At 52.6% G+C, this 21,387-nt stretch overlaps 1 protein-coding gene and 2 long non-coding RNA genes across 6 annotated transcripts in view; 1 reads left to right on the top strand and 2 right to left on the bottom strand.

Annotated features, from left to right (window-relative positions):
- The window catches only part of Lyzl4 (lysozyme like 4), a 35,353-nt gene extending 15,412 nt beyond the window's left edge, over positions 1-19,941 (top strand). Inside the window, exons 1-5 of one of the 4 annotated variants that reach the window (XM_040739641.1) lie at positions 12,342-12,473; positions 15,360-15,602; positions 15,727-15,982; positions 16,945-17,023; positions 19,696-19,759. In XM_040739641.1, the coding sequence (XP_040595575.1) occupies positions 15,464-15,602; positions 15,727-15,982; positions 16,945-17,023; positions 19,696-19,728 (507 nt within the window). In that variant the 5' untranslated portion in view covers positions 12,342-12,473; positions 15,360-15,463 and the 3' untranslated portion in view covers positions 19,729-19,759. Of the gene's footprint in view, positions 1-12,341; positions 12,474-13,684; positions 13,766-15,359; positions 15,603-15,726; positions 15,983-16,944; positions 17,024-19,695 lie in introns of those variants that run through there. The other 3 variants (XM_005082318.4, XM_040739640.1, XM_040739642.1) reach the window with 3 other exon arrangements.
- LOC121137460 lies at positions 1,378-12,003 on the bottom strand. Its single transcript, XR_005874694.1, has 3 exons — positions 11,917-12,003; positions 1,754-1,855; positions 1,378-1,526 (listed from the first exon to the last, which is right to left on the bottom strand). It is a non-coding gene; the product is annotated as an uncharacterized LOC121137460 (long non-coding RNA).
- Positions 13,303-15,806, bottom strand: LOC121137463. The gene is made up of 2 exons (XR_005874697.1): positions 15,697-15,806; positions 13,303-14,441 (listed from the first exon to the last, which is right to left on the bottom strand). It is a non-coding gene; the product is annotated as an uncharacterized LOC121137463 (long non-coding RNA).
- Positions 19,942-21,387: the final 1,446 nt, after the last annotated feature.

Here is a 21,387-nt window from a genome sequence, read left to right as displayed (position 1 = left end):
CTGTGAGATCGAAGCAGATCTTATTTAAAAGCCAAGAGAGCAGCGTAGAGGAGCTTTCCTCAGAAGTCTGTGGCTGCCTGAGCCCTGCCATGTTCGCCCGGCTGCAATTCTTCTCTCTGGACGTGGTTGACACTCACCAGGGTCCATCCGTCCCCCCACCCATGCCCCCCTGTCTGTGTCTGTCCCTGCCCCTGCCTGCCCCCCCCGCCCCAGGTATAGTCAGACACTGTGGCCTTTGGCGTGTACTGTGGAAGACAGTGGTCACTGTTAGGTGGTATGCTTGGGGAAGGAGAAGACGGGGTGGACCGGAGATCTCCCAGTTCAGCATCCTTCAGCTGAGAGCTTTGTGAAAGTTGCCTCGGCCAGGGTCACGGGGCTGAAGGAAGAAGCTTCAAGGGGGTGTCTGCTGTTTTAGGAAAACGATGCGCATGTTTGTGTGTGCCTCTGTGTGTGCATTCTCGTGTGTGTACTGTGGCTGCGCACATGCCGTGACATGCGTGTGGGGTCGGAGCACAGCCTCAGATCTGGGTCCTCAGCTCCCTCTTGCTAATGCTGCAGCGTGGACCAGACAAGTTGGCCTGACTCTCTGCCTCCTTTCATTGCTGTGAAAATGCTGTGACTACAGGTGCGTGTGACCGTGCATGTCTGGCTTTATGTGGGTTCTGGGAATCTGGATTAGGTTCCTCACACTTTTGGAGCAAGCCTGTTATCTATTGACCCGTCTCCCCAGCCCTCCAGTATATTCGCTTAAAGATTACCAAGGGAGGTAGGTGTCTTATACCCCTGAAAGGTGCTGGCTTGGTGAACACGTGACCTGTATCACATGGCTGCGGTCCCCAGGTGTCAGGGGTGGTGGTGGTGGTGAAGACTTCCTGTTCATGAGCTACGAGCATGGAAGGCTGCAGGAGTCAGGTGTGCCTGTCAACCCTCCGCAGCAGCGTCTGGACATCTATTCTAACAGCTAGAACCTTCTGCTTTCTGCCGCATCCCTATCTCGGGCTCACACGAATAATGTCTCCACCACCCTGCACAGTAGGCTGTCCAGACCCTGACTGTCCTCACTGACTTCCGGCTTCCCAGCCCCTCAATTTATTATCCAAGATGCTGTGTTTAAGGAGTCCCCAGAGAGCCGGAGGCTGGAGGCTGGCAGAGGGAAGGCGAGTCTCAGCTGCCTCTGGGGTCCAGGCTCATGGCTAGAACTGAGATCCGGTTTCTCTGCTACCCACACCCGGTGTCAGTCTGGGCTAGAATCTGCCCCTCCTCTCTTCCTCCTCCCCCTCTCCCCTTACCTGCTGTATGTATGTATGTATGTATGTATGTATGTATGTATGTATGTATCCCAGGACCTTGTGCACACTAGGCTGGTGGTCTGTCACTGAAGCTATAGTCCTAGCCATCTTTTTATTTCTTATTTTTTATTTTTGAGACAGAGTCACGCTTGATTGCTCAGGCTGTCCCTGGACTTTCCTGTCCTCCTGTGCCAGGGGTCTGGGATTTCCGGTCTGTCTAGCAGCCTGGAGAGTAGCCTGTAAATCCACAAAGATGGGTGAGGGCAGGTTTAAATGAGTCCACAAGACCCAGATAAATGATAAACAGGTGTTTATCAGGGAAGCACTCACACAATTAATGGTAAATAACCGCCACGGTCTTCCTACTCCTGAAAATGCAGTCTCTGCCCTTCCAGATCTCCACTACCACCCAAGAGAGCCAGCCAGCCCCTCCTCTTCCTCATAAGGGGGTCACATTTGCACACCTGAAGCCACGCCCCTAGGATGCAGCCATCATCGCCAGCCCACTGGCGGAACAAGATGCCATGACAGATGGGTCTTGTGGTCTTGTCTAACATGCCCAGGACCTGCAGGGAGGAGAAACAAGCAGGACTTAAAAAGGAGGTTCTTTTAACTCACAGTCCCTAGTAAGGCTTATTTCCAAAAAGTCCACTTGTATGACTTTTTACACCTGCATGCATATGCACATACATGCATACACACATATACACACACATGCATACACCTGCATAAACAATGCATGTACACATGCACACATATACACATGCACAAACACACACACACAGTGCACTGAGGCACACATACCCGTGCATGCACACACATGCACATATGCCTGTATGCACAAACCTATGCACATACACCTGCACACACAGACACATGCACAATACATGTGCACATGCACACACACATGCACATACACATGCACACACACAAACTCTGAGGTGGTTAATGTTCCTAAACCCAGAGCCTTCAGCCTGTCTCCAGTTGTGATCACAGCTGCCCTAAGCTCCAATGGGACTGGGTTCTGCTGGGCATTTCGCGGTAAATTTATCAAAGCCACATTTGGCACCTGACATCATTCACTGTTTGCCACCTACCTGCTGGGGGCAGCTGGCTTCTATAGCAAGGAGACACCTTCCATCCACACAACTGATTCCCGACTCTTCAGTTGTTGGATCTCACAGACACGGCCCCCAATTGGATTGGAGGTGCTGGAGGCTTTTTAACTCGTCATGACCTCACAGCTGGGTTGCGTGGCGCCGCTGATAGAACACAGCAGAGCGAGGGAAACCAGGACTCAGCTCAATGTCTTCCTTCCTCCCTTTACTTCATAGGGACCCCTGTCCCTTAGCCTGGGGTTTCCCCACCCCACCGTGTCGATATGTTTTGTTTGTGCTGTAACAAATAAAGCTGAGATCAGAGTGTGGGGCTAACCACACGAGTTAACCACAGAGGCCAGGCAGTGGTGGTGCACGCCTTTAATCCCAGCACTTGGCAGACAAAGGCAGGTGGATCTCTTTGAGATCAAGGCCACTCTGGAAGATAGGAAACTGAATCAATCTAAATGAGAAACAGAGCCAAGAGGTGGTGGCTCGCACCTTTAATCCCAGCGCCAGGGAGGTGGAGATGGGAGTGATATTGCTGGGCAGAGAGGGAAGTATAAGGCAGGAGGAGACAGGAGTGCATTGCATTTAATCTGAGGGTTCGCAGGGACAGGAAATGCCCCTTTGGTCTGAGGGTTCAGTAGAGGTGAGAACTAGTGGCTGGCTGCTCTGCTTCTCTGATCTTTCATGGTTAACCCTATATCTGACTCAGGGTTTTTATTAATGACAATTAGAATTCCCGACACTCCCCACCCCAGCTAATCCTCTCTGGACACCTAGAAGCGTTCATCGCTAGTGCCATAGATACTTCTTAATCTTCTGACATGGACCGTGAAGGCCATTGCACCTGGCAATGGTGTTCCCATGATGGCTGATGCCAACCTGACAGGATCTACAGTAACTGAAGAGACAAGCTTCTGGGCTTGCCTGTGAGGACTATCTTGAGCGAACAGTACTGTTCTCTGTGCTGGGGATCCTGTATTGCAGGGAAGGGAAAGGAAGAGAACATGGAGCTGGGTATCGGCCATCTCAGGTCTCTGCTTTCTGAGCGCAAGTGCCTCAGATGTGAGCCGAGCGACCCTCCTCCCCCTTACGTTGCATTTCTTAGGGCATGTCGTCTCCTCACAGCACCAGAAAAAGCACTGAATGCAGCTCTCTAAGGCCGGTGTGGAGGGACCAGAAGAGTCAGTGCTGTGTCTCATGCAAGATGCACTGGGAGAGCCTTGGTCAAACTCCCGTACAGAAGCAGCGAGGCCGTTCCCACGACAGCAGACGCCAAGGCGCCAGGGCATTTTCCCACCCGTGCACCAACGAAGGGTCTTGCACCTCAAAAGATCTGACTCCTCTTGTTTCTGGGCTCTGTCTATTTTGTGCTAAATACATTCTCACAGGCTTCTCCCGAGATGGCAATTCCCAGTTTTAATCCCACAGCTATAGCAAATTCCAGGCTGGGAGGAGCAGGGAGGACCTAAGAACTTTCATAGACTTTTTCACCAAGGCTCGTTGGTCCCAGATAAATATGTGTCCCTGTCTCTGAACCAAACCCTGTCACTAAGGGGATACAATGCACCCATTGGCTCAGCCTTGAGGTCCCATGCTCCAGCCTTGAGCACAGAGACTCTAAGAGGGTAGACTGTAGAAGAAAAGACCACCATGTCATCAGGGGAAGAGTGGGGGGACCATGGGGAGCCAGGCCAACAAGATTCCACCTCAGTCTCACCAAGGAAGGGATGACGACTCAGGTTCTCATTTTTATGTCTAGTCTCCAGAGAGAAGACCCGTGTCTTTGAGAAGTTTGCCACCAGATCCATGACCCAAGGAATTGCTTGCTCTAATGGCAGAGTGGATCACACTAAATTGCTTTTCTCAAACTGAGATCTCATATTTGTGTCAGTGTTTTCCATGTAAAATGCAGAATTTGCTGTTTAACTGCCCTTCCCTTTTGGAGGGGGATCAGCATACAGGGAGGGTCTCTAGCCCAGGCTGGCCTTAACCTTACTTTGTAGCAGAGGGCGGTCTTGAACATCTCATCTTCCTGCCTCTCCCTGCTCAGCGCTGGGCTTACGGACGGACATGTGCCACCACACTTAGGTTGTGCTTGTGCCGATTCTCAAGGGTCTGTGCCAAAGCAGCAACCCTCTGTGCTCCGTGGCATCTTGATTCAACTGCAAAGGGCCGGCTCGTGCCTGGCCGGGGAGCTAGCTCCCGGCTCTCACCTGTCTGGCAGCCCCGTCTGTCCACACTGGCAAGCTGCTTGTCCTGGAAGGCCCTTTGGGAGCCGATTCCTCACAGTGACTCCAAGGTCTCTCACAGGCTGATACCCTCCTGCTAGTCTCCAGCCAGGGCGCAGTGTGGCCACTGTTGACACCAGATAGTGTCCATCTGGCTGCTGCAGTGACCAGTGAGCAAACACAGGCGGGTGGTAGAATCCCCAGCTTCCGGAGCATCCACAATCAGAGGTGCATTGAGGTTGAAACATGAGGAGACCTACGCCCTTGCCCTTTGCACGTGCTGGGAGATGAGGCTATCCCTGATCCACACGGTAAACAGCCACCCCTCATTTCCCCTTCAGCCTGCACTGGGGATTTTAATTGGGTCCAAAACCTGCTTGGCATTTTTGCTTGTTTTCCTCGTATATGGGACTCAAAGTCTAGTCCAGAGTTGTTGCTTAGAGTTTTGTGTGCACACAAATGACTCTGATCACTCGTGTGTGTGTGTGTGTGTGTGTGTGTGTGTGTGTGTGTGTGTGTGTGTGTGTGTGTATGTAGAGAGAGACAGAGAGACAGGGACAGAGAGACAGGGACAGAGAGACAGAGACAGAGAGAGAGAGACAGGGACAGAGAGAGGGGGGCCTATTTTGTCTTCCTTGGTCAGTATCTACTTTATGTTTTGAGACAAGGTAGATCTCTCACTGAACCTGGAACTCACCAGTTTGGCCAGAGAGCTCTAGGGATTTGCTTGACTCCATCTCCAGGCACTGGGTTTCAGACAGTGGTGCTATACAGCTTTTACCTGGTGCTGGGATCCCAAACCAGGTCCTCGTGTTTGCAAGCATCTTACTGAAGGAGCTCAACAGCAGCAGTAGGTGTCCATAAGAGGGTACCCTCATGGCGCAGGAGGAGGAAGGGCCACCGCTTATGCTCTGGGTGCCCTGGGTGGGTGACTGGAGCCTGCAAGCATTCAGTCCCCCATAAAATGGGGTAGTGGAAGTCGGCTTTTCCCTAGACTCTCAGGAAAGGTAGTCACCCAGCCACCCAGCCACACAGTCACACAGTCACCCAGCCACACAGTCACCCAGCCACACAGCCACACAGTCACCCAGCCACCCAGCCACACAGCCACACAGACACATAGTCACCCAGCCACACAGCCACACAGTCACCCAGCCACCCAGCCACCCAGTCACACAGTCACACAGTCACACAGCCACACAGCCACACAGCCACACAGCCACACAGTCACACAGTCACACAGTCACCCAGCCACCCAGCCACACAGACACACAGCCACACAGCCACCCAGTCACCCAGCCACACAGTCACACAGCCACACAGTCACACAGTCACACAGCCACACAGTCACCCAGCCACACAGTCACACAGCCACACAGCCACACAGTCACACAGCCACACAGTCACACAGCCACACAGTCACACAGTCACACAGCCACACAGTCACACAGCCACACAGTCACACAGCCACACAGCCACACAGTCACCCAGCCACACAGACACACAGCCACACAGCCACACAGCCACACAGTCACCCAGCCACACAACTACACAGCCACCCAGTCACACAGGCAGACATAGAATAAGAAGGAAAGAAAAGATATGCAGAAATAGAGAAAGGTAAAAGCCCAGAGGCAAAAGGCAGATGGGATAATTTGAAAAGCTGGCTAGAAACAAGCCAAGCTAAGGCCAGGCACTCATAAGTAAGAATAAGACTCCCTGTGATTTATTTGGGAGATGGGTGATGAACTCCCTAAGAACAAAGACCAGAGAGCCAAAAAGTAAAACAAACAAACAAACAAAAAACTCAATAACAGTCAAGTCATTACTCACTTAGAGTCACTTCATTCATTCATTCATTCATTTGTTTTCTGTTTTAGGGCCTAGGAGTAACTGAAAACTCCCCTCCTGCTGCTATGTCTTCCATGATAGGGGTGTAAGAGTTGAGGCGGTGGGACCCCACCTCAAGTGCACCTCACACGCATAGGGCACTCCTTTTTAGAGGCACCACAACCAAGGCATGCCCTGTCTTCCTGCAACCTGCTGCCTCACGACTTCCGAGGTGTCTTTCAAGGCATCTCGGAGGGCGGGCTCAGTGGGTAGGCGGCCCTGTAGGGTTTTTATTGTTTCTCTCGTCCCTTTTGTGATATGGGCTCATGAGGCTTCAGGCCTTCAGAATGGCATTTCCCCCTCCCAGCATGCCAAGTCGTGACCGGCCTGCCTGGTCCCTGTACAGTACTTCCCTCGGCACAGCCTGAGGTCTTTTCTCCACCTTTGCCCGGCATTGTGGGCAGCCGAGGGGAGCTTTGTCCCCACATGGGCAGCAGGAAGAGTGCTCATAAAGGAGAGCACCTCCCTCTGCCTTTAGTGTCTTCAGGCTGCAACAACCTTCCCTTCAGGCCCTCAGTGAGCAGAGCCGTCCTCCTGACCCCCTCGGGGATATTGTAAGCTCAGAAACAGCACCACCCCTGGGAATGTTTCCATTTGAAAAGGAATGTGTGGCAGCCGCACACATCCCTCAGAGCAGTTGGGAGCCTTCAGCTTGGAGAAACAACGTGAATGAAGGGAGTTTCCTGGGCCACAGTCTGGAGGTGGCTGCTCATACTGACTTGTGGGGGCAGCGACGCCAGACCCTGGGTGGTGCTATTGCTGTCCTCTGCAAACACCCCCACACCCCTACCCCTGTCACCAGCATACTTTAAATAGGTGGGCTTCAGGACAAAGCAAAGTGACTTAGAAAGAGACCACTCCTTTGTCTCTCTCTCATGGGGACGCCTCCTGTCAGAGCTGGTCTGGACACCAGCTAAGGGCAGGTTCCACCTTCTTTGACATGACCTCTGTCCCACACTTAGCACTGGGGCTCATCTAAGACGGTTTTAGCTGCATACCTGATGGGGGACGTCCTTCTGTATACATGCTTCTCTTATTGGTTGGTGGATTAAAAAAAAACACTGTTTGGCTGATAGAGGCAGGAAGATAGGCGGGACTAGGAGATGAGGAGAATTCTGGGAAAGGGAGGCAGAGAGAGAGAGAGAGACAGGCCACGTAGCCGCCCAAAGGAGTAACAGGTCCTGGAATTCTCCAGTAAACCAAGACCATGTGGAAATACACAGACTAATAGAAACGGGTTAATAATTAAGACAGAGCTAGCCAATGGGAAGCCCAAGCCACCGCCAACAGTTTTATTGTTAATATAAGTCTTTGTGTGTTTATTTGGAGCTGAAGCGTGGGCAAGACAAGAAAAACTCCAGTTATACACACACACACACACACACACACACACACACACACACACACACACAGCCTTCTTTCTTTGGGGTTGGGAGCTCTGAAATCTGGTTGGGACTTGTCACAGCAGTACACATGTGTGAATGTGCTGGGCCGAGTGTATCGCCTGGCATCCCTTCAGCTCCAACACGACCCTGCGGATCACTGGGAAAAGAAACGATGTGAGCTTCTGGTGAAGGGTGCTGCTGCGTGGGACGGATTCGGCTGAGGGTGTCACAGAAGGGAGTGACTTCGCAAACAGGTAGACAAGAATGTTCCCAGCATGCTCTTCTGTCTCAGAGTGGGATTGGCTGGCTCCCTGGACATTTCCTAGGCATGCGCTGATGGTGTACAGACATGGGTGCAGATATCAGCTCAGATACAAGTATAGTTCTAGACCGTGGTTCCTGAGGATGTCAGTTCAGCATTGCAGGCATTCGCTAAGGAAGGTTCTGAGTGTGTCTGGTGAGTGCCCAGTGCTGGGGTACACTGAGGGGCCTCTGTTCTGTAAGGGGTTTGGGGCTGGGTCCTCATTCCCCAGCTTGGTCAGCAGCCAGGTGTTGTGTCTAGGTCCTTGACTTCTAGAAAGGCCTTGGGCTTAACATTCCTGTTTTGGGTTGACGCTCCCCCCCATTAGACAGACCCTCTAAAAGTCGGCTACAGACATTGTGGTATTTTGCTCCTAAATACTTGGGCTGGGCTCTCAAGAGCAAGAACAGGGTCTTCCCAACAAACACTACCCAGGCACTGAGCTGAAGCCCCACGTGCTGTGAGCCCTACGTGTTGTTTATAGCTCTTCCATTTTCTTTTGTTTGTGTGTACGCATGCGCGCTGGCCCGTCCATTCACAGGGAAGCCAGAGGCTGGCACTGGTTGCCTCCCTCAGTTTCTTTCTTTCCATTTTTTTTTTTTTTTGAGCTGGGGTCACTCACTGTATCTGGAGCTCACTGATTGGCTAGGCTGGCCAGCCAATAAGCTCTGGGGATCCACCTGTGTGAGACAGCCCTGCCCAGTGCTCAGAGCTGGGGTTACAGATGGGTGCCTGCTTCTCACACAGGGGCTGGGGATTGAACTCAGGTCCCCAGGCTTGCATGGCAGGCACTTCACCAACTGAACTGGACTGCCAGCCCCTACAGCTTAGATTGCAGAGCTCAGCCATGATTACAGATTGCCTTTGGGTGTTAGAAAGTGTTGTTAGTCTTCCCGGTGGTCTCCAGCCCCCATCCACTCTTCCTGATTTTGCGTCTTCTGTTTGGGGGACATTTACATTCAGTGTGTATGTCTTCACGGCCACTTAGGTTGCATACTTCTGGGGGCGGGAGGGCTCTAAGGATGACCTGCAGTGATGTTGGGTGCAAATTAGGGTTGCACGGTGTTAGGCTGTGTCCCGCCACTGTGGGTGCCACACCTCATCCCTTGGTGAGGACGGCTTTTCTCTGTCGCGGTTAGCAAACCTAGAGGGGAGGAAACTGCACCAACCCCATGGACTGATTCTAAGGGACCCAGACTGAGTCAGAATAGCCACCGCACAAACCGGGATGTCTCGTCCGTCCCCTGTAGCCAGCAAGTGATATTCCCTAGGTTTAATTTGCTGATCCTCAAGTGGGATGCCGTGGGATCACATATATAGATTCATTTGCTTCTGTCCCTCTCTCTATATAGTCACAGATGAACTCAGACTGCTGGTTTTCCTATCTCACATGTGTCCTGGCAAATTGCTTTACCATCCCATTTCCTTGGCCCTTTGCTATTTCCCCCCTGTGTGGGATTTATTCACCAGAAGCTGATCAGCTAAAGGCTCTCTGACCTTAGAGTCGACCATACCACAGAGGGGAGCACTCATCTTGAAGGATGGTTTTGCTTACAAGGCCCAGGGATGGCCCCATTGCTTCCGTCCGTTGCAGACTGCCAAGGCCTGAACTGCTTCCTCTTGAAGGTGGCGTCATCACAGGTGGCCTCCTCCCTCTTCTTCCTTGAACTCTGCTTACAAGAAAGGACGACATCGAAAGGCCTGCATGGGAGTGATGTCCTGGCACCAGACACCTGCTCCTCAGGAGCCTAGGGCACCAGGACCAGGGCGTGTGTGCTGCTTGCTTCTCCAGAGGACGTGGAGCCATCAGTCCCCTCCAATGGCACTCGGACACCGTGGTACTGATGAGCAAGGGTATGGAGGCAGGTGTCAGGTAGACCTGTTCCTGTCTTTCCAGTTTTTGGCCCATCTTCTGAGATGTGCTATGTGCATTCATTCCTGATGCAGGCTTTGTGCACGATGTCTCCGTGGAGAAACTGAAGCCCACGGAGGATGACTTTCTGTCCCGAGGCCACATAGCCAGTTAGTGTGGCAAACACAAAACCGAGTTGGCCTGGCCAAATCCGTGCTCGGGGGTAGCGTATTATCTTGTATAATGAGCACTTCAAATTTCAAAGGCCTGTTTAACTCTGCCTCAGTTCTGCCATGACAGCCCAAGGCAGCCATTAGGTGGTATGTAAACGCTTGGACATGGCTTCATTCCAGAACCGTTACGATAACAGCTGGCTGTATTTAGCTCCTATGCTGGGTCTGCCAGTCCCTGCCCTCAACCAGCAGCAATTATGGTAGCCCAGGGCATGCTTCCCAGGATGCCCCAGTGTCCTCTCTGTCCACACCCAAGCAGGTGTTTCCACTGATGAATAAGACGTCTGCACAAACAGCAATGGGGCGTGAAGGAGGCAGAGTTTCTAGAAGCCGGGAGACTAGAACACTCTGCTCTCTCCTGAAGAGACACAGTCTCCTGACTAGAGGCTTTAGAGGTTGTCAAATTGCATTACACTCTCTGGTGTGAGCAGCCATGGATGCCCCTTCACCTTGGCTGTGGGGTTAATGGCAGCTAGATATCCCCTCACTGCTGACATGCCAGCTGAGGTGAGCGTAAGGCTGAGGCAGGTGACTGTCTATGCCAAACTCAGCTTGGTCACCCTAGCTTAAGGTGACGATAAAAGTAAGTTATGTACTTTGAGAAACTTGGAAAATATAACTTATCAAAAAAGTATTTTACCGAAGGAGTAAAATGTAGAATAATTTTTAAACATCTTGGCAGCTCAGAAGGGAGGGTTAGGAGATGTTGCTTTGCTTGCTTTTAACTCGTTGCTCTATTTTTTAAGATTTATTTATTTATCACATATACAATGTTCTGCCTGTATGCCAGAAGAGGACACCAGATTGAATTGTAGATGGTTGTGAGTCACCATGTGGTTGCTGGGAATTTAACTCAGGACCCCTGGAAGAGCAGCCAGTGCTCTTAACCTCTGAGCCATCTCTCCAGCTCCTCATTGCTCTATTTTAAAGCAATAGAAACACCAAGTGAGACACAGTGTAGTATATAGCACACACACACACACACTCTCTCTCTCTCACACACACACTCACACAGCACTGTGGCTGATAACACCTAAAGAAAGACCAATGCTGAGGATCGCTGATGCACACACACACACACACACACACACACACACACACTTGCAGGTCTAAGCAGAAGCGCTGCTGGCTGATTTGGCTTCACTTTCTCATTTCAAATCAATTGTGCAATTACCAGTTTTAATTGAGCAGGCCAGAACTGAGGCCACGGTTTCCAAGAGACCAACTCTCCCTCTCCCGCCTTAAGCTCATTTATCTTCTGAACCCTAACAGTAACCCAAGCACTTTTTCATGTCCCAGATCAGGTTGCCTGGGTCCCAAGAGAGCCTCCTTGATCCTGGGCCTCGAGAGAAGACAAGCTGTCTTGTCCCACCCATGGGAATGCTGTGGTCGTCAGAGCATTGTCCTGGCAAACGCGTTCCTGTCCTAAGTCTTGGGATATCAGAATGTGTTACTAGCAAAGGGGAGTCCAGACATGACTAAGGCCCGAGGGCATCAAGATAAGGAGATTTCCCTAGAGTCTGGGTGACTAGTGGCGGCAAAGCCCTCAGAACAGTGAGAGAGACTGCAGAAGGAGGTGACCTGAGAAATGAAGACAGCATACGGTCACACCACGATGACATGTGAACTCACCCTTGATGGCTTTGATGACCAAACAGAGTGACAAGGTGCAGGCAGCCCTCAGCAGTCAGGGTGGCCTTCAGTCAGCAACCCTCAACGTGTAGGAACTATATTCTCATGACGCCACCTTTTCTGTCTCCGGGAGGAGCCTGGCCCTGCCGACATCCTGCTCTGAGTCTTCTGAGGCCCATGCCAGGCAGCAGTGACAAAAAGCTAATACTGCATACAGCATCCACAGTGATGGATTCCTTCCCCCTTCAGAACATTCCGGTTCACAGATGTCACAGAGAAGGTTCTAGAAGCAGGATCAACGGCGTAGAAACTCTTGGGTGAAGACAAATGAGTTACCGTAGAGGGATTGGCATCTGAGAAAGCCCAGGGGACCCAGTGCAGGCAGAGCACCCAGCCTGCGAGCCACGTGGAGGCTGCTGCGGAGTCCTTGGACACCCTGCTGGGCTGGTAGGTGGGCCTTGGCGGGCAGACTCGGAGACGGGCAGAGGACACCCAGCTGCAGAGGACACTTGTCAGCAGAGTCCCTTCTTGATCATCTGGAGACAAGTGTTGGAAGGGTAGGCTTGCTCATTCCTTAAACGAAATCTTTGAGAATCAGACGTGCACCAGGCACAAACCTTTGGGAGAAGATAGCACCAGGCAAGCTCTCTGCATGCCCAGTGCTGAGCAAAGTCGTAAGCAAGAGGACAGATTAACATGGTGACCGCTGTTAGGGTGTGTTACAAAGGCTGCCGAAGCCGCCTTCCATGATGGGTCAGCAGCCAGGGTTAAAACGACAGTGGTTGGAGGAGTTGTGTTCTAGGTGGGGGAACACCTGGACAGGCAGGCGAGGGGTGGGTGGGCTTTAACCGTGTCCCTGCTGCACTGGCTGCTTGAGGGAGGGAAATAAGAGCCCTTCTGTCTTTCACGAGCCAAGACATGGCCTGGCCTGGGAAAGACTGACGTTTCCTGGAATGCTGTTTGCTCAACTGGGAAAATGTCAACACGGGCTTTTTGCACATGCACAGAAATTCAGTTATTAATGAGGACCCAGGTCTTGCAACCAGGACTCAGAACAAGGCTGTCCCCAGGGCGTGTAATGCTTGCTGTATTGAACTCATTTGCTCAGCATGATTAGGGCCAGGAGTGTTTTCCTCTGTGTGACAGACAAGGAGACAAGAACAGAGAGGTTGAGTAACCTAGCTACGGTCACTGCCAGGGTCTCTGACATCCCAAAGCAGTGACTGGGACCCCAGCTATCTGAGTGACAAGGCTGCACTTGCAGTTGGGATCCCAGATACCACCTCCTTTCTGAGACAGCGGTCAGGTATACAACTTCCACACAGCTGGATTAAAGAGATGTTTGCCACCTTTGCCCCCAATTAAAGGTCTCATTCGAGCTATTAGTTAACGATAGAGAGCACTTTTATTCTCCAGAGGACATTTTGCTTGTCACAGAGGGGACTAAATTGCCTGGCAACATAAAGATGGAAAGATTTAGCTGTGGCTCTAGTTTAAGGGCACTGCCAGTCTTGGTGACAAGAGCATGAGGTGACTACACCCATTTGTAAAACCACAGGGTGACTTGTCACATTGTATCTTCAGTCAGGAAGCAGAGGGGTGACTACGCCCATTTATAAAACCACAGGGTGACTTGTCACATTGTTTCTGCAGTCAGGAAGCAGAGAACAGCTAGAAAGTGGGACAGGTGTCACCGTTCAAGGGCTCTTGAACCCTCCAGAAACAGCATCACCACCTGGGCGACAAGCGTCCAATCACCAGACCCCAAGGGGACAGCATCACCACCTGGAGGCCAGGGGTTCAAACATGGGAGCTCAAGGGAAACAGTGCACGCCTAAACTACCACCAGGTGCGCCAGGACTCTAATCCCCAAAGAACTTTCTAGCCCAAGCCACGGCTTAGAGCCCCTGGTGTAGGAGAATTATCACCTCAAGGATGCTCATACCCATGTGAATGGCAACATAGCAGTGTGAGGGTGCCTGCTCACTGGTCTGTAGGGACAAAGTGTAGGGACATTGGGGAGCGGCTGGGCCTGGCTTTCCAGTCGTAGCTTCTCTTTGTGAGGCGTGGGATAAAGACCAAAAACAGGGTTCTCACTCTTGGGGTCAAGGCAGGGACTGTGAGCAGCAAGGGCTGGGCAGGGGAAGGGGACTCATGAGGCCCCATCAGCCACCAGGGGGTCTCCAGGGGTGGGGGCCAGCAGATGAAGAGAGAGCGAGTACATGGGTGCGGATGGTGTGGGTGGGGCTCTGTGGGTGGGGAAGACCCGTGTCCCAGAGCACCAAGGTGAGACTCCAGCAGGCACGTGGCGTAAGGGGCGTGGCACGTGCCGACAGGTCCAGGCAGGGTGAGCTGAGAGTTCTCCATGGCTGAGTTGCTTCCTCTCGATGGAAGCTTGGCAGGGTAAAGCCAGGTTCCAGAGGACGTGTAAAACAGGGAATGGAGCGCCGGTAGTGTCTCAAGGTGACACTCTGTGCACGCTTTGGGGCCATTGCTCAGTTGTGATTGGAGATGGCAGCTTGGACCTGAGCAGGAGGGGGAGTTTAAATGAGAAGGCGAGGTCAAGGGTCCTTTACCGGATGGACCACCTCACCGTTACAGACTAGGAAGTGGAGGTGCTGTGAGGTCAGTGGCTTGTCCTCTGGGGCTGTCCCCCATATGGACAGCCAGGGCAAAGGTCAGTGGAGGCTGTAACCTGGAAACCTGGGCCTAAGACTGTTGTAAAAGGTCAGGCTGGTGGGGCAAGCCGCGGGCCAAAGGCAGCAGAGGAGCGAAGTCAGCATGGCGGGCAGAGTGGTTCTCAACGATATGCATATGATGTGTGTCCTCCTCCTGCCTCTCCCTCCTCCTCCTCCTGCCTCTCCCTCCTCCTCCTCCTGCCTCTCCCTCCTCCTCCTTCTGCATCTCGCTCCTCCTCCTGCCTCTCCCTCTTCCTCCTCCCTCCTCCTCCCCTTCTCCCCCTCCTCTTCTTCCCCTCCTCCTCACCCGACTCCTCCTTCCTCTTCTCATTCTCCTCTTTTTCTCTTCTTTTCCTCTTTTTCTCCTTGTATTCTCTCTCCTCATCTTCTCTTCCTCACCCTCTCCTCCTCATCCCCTCCTCCTCGTGTCCTCCTCCTCCTCCTAAAAATGTACATGACGAGTTTAACTTTTGCAATAGACCCTCCCCAACAGAGGGAGAGGAAAGGACGCCCTCGTCCACCTCTGTTGATGGAACGAAATAGCGGAGCGACCATCCAAGAGGCCGCTGGGTCTCTCTGGGAGGCAGAGAACCTCCAGAGTGTAGTTTCCTCAGCAAATGGGAGGTGTCTGGGTGAGACGGGCCCCAGGCGCCCATGTTACCCGGAGCATGAGCCCAGAATCGAGGTGGGGGAGGGGGTCCCCTTCATCACAGGCAGGCAGGTGACTGCTGTTCTTTCTGGCCGTCCCGAATCCCCCTTCTCCAGTGCCTCTCCTCCCCCTGGGAAGTCCAGTGTCCCTACGACCTTGGAAGGAACTGCGTGAGACTGTGCGCTCAGCTGGCATCCACAGCCCTGCGCGTGTGGAGAAGATGCAGGTGTGCCTGGTGCTCCTGCTCGTCAGCTGCTTGCTGACTCCGATCGGCGCGTCCATCTTGGGGCGCTGCGTGGTGGCTAAGAGGCTCCGCGAAGGAGGCTTGGATTATTTTGAGGGCTACAGCCTTGAAAACTGTGAGTGGGACCCTCGCGGCCCCTCGCGCCTCCGCCCCTTGATCTCCATTCCCTGCCCTGCCACCCCTGGCCTCTGCACCCAGCGTCTACTCACACGCACGCCACTTGCTGTCCCACCTCCTAGGGGTGTGCCTGGCTTATTTTGAGAGCAAGTTCAACCCCTCGGCTGTGTATGAGAACTCGGAAGAAGGCTACACCGGCTTTGGCCTCTTTCAGATCCGCGACAGTGAATGGTGCGACCATGGCAGGAATCTGTGCAACTTGTCCTGCTCCGGTGGGTCCCTCCTTCCCGGGGCACTGGAGGCGGCAGAGCCTACACATTTGGAGAAGGCTGGAGGAGGGAACTGGCCCGGGCTGTGTTTTATGCTTGTCCCTGGGAGGTACGGTCCCTGGCAGGGGGATGATGAGAAAACGCATGCTAGCCTGGGAAGGAAGAATGGTGGGAACCAAGGCCAAAGGGACCCAGAAGGTGCTGGGGTGACTGCGGTGTTGGGAGCAGGGGCGAGCAGCAGAGACCGGGCAGCTTGGGAGTGGGAAAGATTGCTCCTTCTGGTCTCACGTCACCCATGCTTCACTTACCCACCCCGTACGGGACCCAAACCATTACCATGGCAGTCAGAAGTAGTTGCAGGGAGGAGACAGAGTCTCGCCAGCCTAGAGGGAGCATGTCTGCCCCTCTTAAAGGGATCTAAGAACCTGTGACCATGAGGAAGTGGCTAGCCAGGATCCACTCCTGTGTTCTGTGAGCTTCTAGAGGCTTTATTAGCCCCTAGTAGATGTCAGTTCATTTAATGCTCACAGTGGCCTCTCAGGAGTAGGTGTTGTTTCTAGTCCCATTCTATAAAACGGGCAAATGGGGGCCCAGAAACAGCAAGTCCACACCCAAGGCCACATGGCTGGTGATTGGCAGCTGCGGGCAGACCCAAATGAAGTGGTCCCTAGGTCACAGTTACACCAAAGGTCAAGTGAGGTCTCCCTAATACCTGAAGCGCCTCTGCAGCAGAGGGTCTAAGTGTTAACCCCACCATCCCTGGGCTTCATTAAAGAGTTTCCCCTCTACCCTGATTAATGAGGAGTGGTCCAGGGTCTTCAGCTTCTGGGGGACCTACACCCACCCACCCACCCACCGTGGGTCCTCTCCCAGGCTACCCCAGAATGCTCAGAAACCTCCCTCACCTCTCCACGCTGGCTTCGAAAGCAATGGTCCTGGGCCATGGCTCAGCCACCCGTGTCCCCCGCCTGTGACCTGTGTTGAAAGCAATGGGAAGTGAGGTCTTGGGCGGGGAGGCACGCCAGCTGTCATCAAATGGCGCGGCGTGATTCCGTTCTGCTTTCTTTGCAGCTCTGTTAAATCCAAACTTAAAGGACACCATCGAGTGTGCCAAGAAAATCGTAAAAGGAAAACAGGGGATGGGGGCATGGTAAGTGGCGTGTCCTCTGCTGCCCCTGCTGGAGGGCGGGCAAGGGCCTCTGGCTGTGACCAAAGACCTCGCAGAAGCAGCCCAAGGCGGAAAGGAAGCCGACGCCTCTGGCTGGCAGTTTGAGGGGTGCAGAGTCTCTGGCCGGGCAGTCACGCTGGCAGGAGTGTCACACGGTGGTCACAGTCAGGAAGTAACGAGATGTGATGCTTGGTCTCAGCTTTCCTTTCCTTTCGGTGCAACCCAGGACCTTTAGTTCATGGGATGGCGCTGCCCACATTCAGGGTCCTTACTCAAAAGAGCCTCCCTGGAAACCTTGTCAGAAAACACACTCGGAGGTGTTGTTCTAGGTGAGTTTAAGAGGAGGTTCATATTAATAACTGTGTGTGTGTGTGTGGTGTGTGTGTGGTGTGTGTGTATGGTGTGTGTGATGTGTGTGGTGAGTGTGTATGTGTGTGTGGTGACTGTGTATGATGTGTGGTGAGTGGTGTGTGTGTGTGTGGTGTGTGTGATGTGTGTGGTGTGTGTGGTGTGTATGTGGTGTGTATGTATGGTGTGTGTGGTGAGTGTGTATGGTGTGAGTGTGTATGGTGTGTGTGGTGAGTGTGTATGGTGTGTGTGGTGAGTGTGTATGGTGTGTGGTGTGTGGTGTGTATGTGGTATGTATGTATGGTGTGTGTGATGTGTGTGGTGTGTGTATGGTGTGTGTGGTGAGTGTGTATGGTGTGTGGTGTGTGTGTGTATGTGTGTGTGTGTGTGTGTGTGTACAATGTCTGCAGAGGTTAGAAAAGTGCATTACATTTCCTGGAGCTGGAGTTACAGGCAGTTGTGAGTCTTTGTGGTTGCTGGGAACTGAACTCTGGTCCAGTAAATGCTTTAACTCCTGTGATGTCTCTCCAGCCCCTTCTCACTTATTTTTAATGTGTCCTTTATAAACAAGGGCTATTAAGTGTTCACAATCACATCTGTGTGGGTTGTTTTCTTAGGGTTGTCATTTGTGACTTCATTGATGGCTTCTTCATCCTAGGCAAGACAGTTTCTTAGAATCAAATCTCCGTCTTCTCTCTGGTGGCCCCTAGGTCTATGTGAACCACCCCCCCATCTTAGAAACGTGTTTAAGAACTATGAGGTGGCCCAGTGGGGAAAGCACTTGCCTTGAAAGCAAGAGGACCCGAGTGTGACCCCAAGCCCATGTCTTAAAAACTGTTAAGTATGGTGACGTGCACACGTAATCCCAGCTCTGGGAGGAGGAGACGGGCAGGTCCCTGGGCTCACTGGCCAGCCAGAACCAGGCCAGTGGAGACGCTGTCTCAAAACACAAGGTGGACTGTGTCTGAGGAACCACACCTGACTTTATATACATCTGCACACATGCACACCACGTGTGAATGCACACCCACACATGTACATCTGCACACTCATGAAAACACAAGTGCACATGAATTTAAGGAATTTTATACTGAGGCTTGGCAAGAACTCCATACATGTTTTCTTAGTATCAAAACACTGCTGACACCAAGTCAGCCCTGGATACTTTTGCTAAATTAAAAAAAAAGTAGAATTGCTACGATTTTATCCTTTTATGCTTAAATTTTGGATACCTTTGTAATTTTGGTATGAAAAGTGAGGTAGGTGCTACGGATCTTTAAATTCTGCTAAGCCTACATCATGAATCCATTTATGCAGTTTCACTGCTAACAGAACACGTTGCACCCGACGGCGGAAAGCCCCTTGTTAATGATAACTGTCTCCTTGCACACGTGGTCTAGGCTTTCTGATTAATTGGTGAGCTTGGCTGAGTCCCTGGGATAAACACTAATGAGCCAAAGTCACCTTTGTTGCGTGGCACTATGGACCAGTAAGCTGTGCCACGTTGCTGAGGTGCCTTATTGTCCAGATTCCTGGTAAGGCAGGCTCTGAGTAAGCTCACAGGCAGACGTGTATCTGCCACAGCTCAGACCGAGGCACCCTGCCGGGTGGCGTGAACAAGAGAGGAGAGATGATCCCACAGCCCCGGGGAACCCCTTCCACGCATCTGCCCCTGAGCTGTGAAGAAGCCTTGGGGTTTCTGAGAGTGTGGACGTGTGTTATTTTCTGTTACTCCGTAACTACAAGGGGCCAGGGACCACTGTCTACTCGGGTCCCCATCCTGAAGATGAGCGGAGCCCTGCGAGGCTGAGGAGCAGGACTGTGGATGGGGTTAGGGACTGGGGCCCTGATGTGGGCGTCAGGGGCTGCAACCCGGGGAAGGACCTCTAGGGACATCAGGAGAAAAGTTTAAAGGATCAGTCGGATGCCCCAGGAAGAGTGAAGAGGGGAAGAAGTTTTAGATGCTACAGAATGCAGTAGGAGGAAGGAGCCCAAGGCCAGGGATACACCCTGGGCCCCCTGGGCTAGGCACAGAACTCTGAAGCACTCTTAGAGGAGTGACTCACAAGGCTGTGGTGCCCAGGCTGGGCGGGGTTCCTGCGTGAGGTAGGGGTAGTGTGGCCACATCATGCAGGAAACGCCTGTATCTGCACCGGGTGAGTACCACGGAGCACAAAAGCCTGAGGAAATGTGTCCCTGGGGGAGACACAGCTACCCTAGGGCCAGGCGGGTGTGTGCGGCTCTGGGGAGTCCACACGCTGACTCTAAGGAGCCACCACGACCACTCTCTGGCCTTCCCTCTGCAGGCCCATCTGGTCCAGGAACTGCCAGCTGTCTGACACCCTGGACAGGTGGCTGGATGGCTGTGACCTGTAGCCGGCTGGGTGGACCTGCCACACTTGCCAGCAATGCCTTGTGACTGGGGATGCTTTTCTGTTTGCTGCTTGGATCCCTCCGGTCATCTCAACCGCCTGACAGCTCCAGATGGAAAAGGACAAAAGTCCACCACATCCAGGGGTGCAAGGGGCAGAATAAACCAGCTAATTACTTGACTTGGGCCTGAGGTCTGTGCTGGCGTCATTCCGTCGTGAGCGCCACGGTCGTCACTCGCCACTGACATGGCTTACCATTTCTGACTCCTGAGGGAGGAGTGTGAAGGCGGGGGTGCCAGTCTTCAGTAGGGAAAGGAGGAAGGGATGCAGTGGAAACTGAGAGGAGCCACAGAGGCTGGGCCAACAGGGCTTCTTTTTCGTAGCCCAGCTTGGCTGGGTTTGGAGTCAGCGGGGAGATACGCCTCTGCCCTTTGGGGGGTTCCAGATTAGACCAACTAAGGAAGGGAGCCCCACAGTGAGTGTGGTAGCACCATCCATGGCTGGGTGAATGAGTAAAACAGGAGTCAGAAGAGCATCCCCTTCCTGGTTCACGGAGATGTGAAGGGGACCCACCTCACGGTCCCGTCGTATGGTGGGCACTGTGCAAACAAATCCTTCTCCCCATAGCTTGCATTTGTCAGGTATTTGATCCCAGTGATGAAAGAGATGGGCAACCTGGCTGTGGTAATCCCAAGGGGAGTCCTTGCTGGGTCCCACAGGGGCAAGCCAGGAGCGCGCGGGACGCACAGACCCTTCCACCCACATCTCTATGGAAAGAGCCAGTGACAGTCATTTCTCTCATAACGTTGAGTTTCTGGAGATTAGAAGTAACACACATGCTAACGTGGACAATGGGTACTCAGGTTTTTAAAACTGCAGAAATGCTAAGCCCTCTGCAACTTCAGCACTACTGTTTAACTGTTTTAGCTGTGTCTCTGTCTTAGAGCTCTGTTGCTGTGAAGAGACGACACCGTGGTAACTCATACAGAAAACAATTTAATTGGTGCTGGCTCACAGTTTCAGAGGTTTAGTCCTTTGTCATTGTGGCATTGTGGCGGGGAGCAGGGTGGCATGAAGGCAGACATGGTAGCTGAGTGTGGCGCCCGTGCCACAAGCAAGTCCAAGGTATCAGGAAAAGAAAGACAAGACGCCCAGCTGTTTGTACCAAGAGAATGCATGTACTGCCTTTATTGCCAGGAGAGAGAGAGAGAGAGAGAGAGAGAGAGAGAGAGAGAGAGAGAGAGAGAGAGATGTGTGTGTGTGTGTGTCTTTATTGCAAGTGCTAAGAGGTCTCTGTCTCGTAGGAGGGAGCAGCTTTATATACAGGCTTACAGCACAGTGGAAAAACCCCAGGTGGAAGAGAGCATGTTTTCCTCGTGCTAGATGTTGATTTCAGTGGGACAATGCAGGGACAGTAAGCCAGGACTAGAAAACAGGATGCACCTGTGGCTATCAGCTGACAAACAACTCAGAGACCCTGTGGGGGCTGGAGCCCAACATCTCCCCCCTTCTTTATATATAAATTAGCACCTATCTCAGGTGACTATGACGTTAATGCCAACCTTACCCGTCAATGGAGAAATCACCCAGACTGCATGACCCTCCTGTCTTAGGTTGGCTGGCATT

The sequence above is a fragment of the Mesocricetus auratus genome, unplaced genomic scaffold (assembly GCF_017639785.1).
Source record: "Mesocricetus auratus isolate SY011 unplaced genomic scaffold, BCM_Maur_2.0 Super-Scaffold_100691, whole genome shotgun sequence".
Classification (NCBI taxonomy): domain Eukaryota; kingdom Metazoa; phylum Chordata; class Mammalia; order Rodentia; family Cricetidae; genus Mesocricetus; species Mesocricetus auratus.
This window is presented reverse-complemented; position numbering and strand designations above follow the sequence as displayed.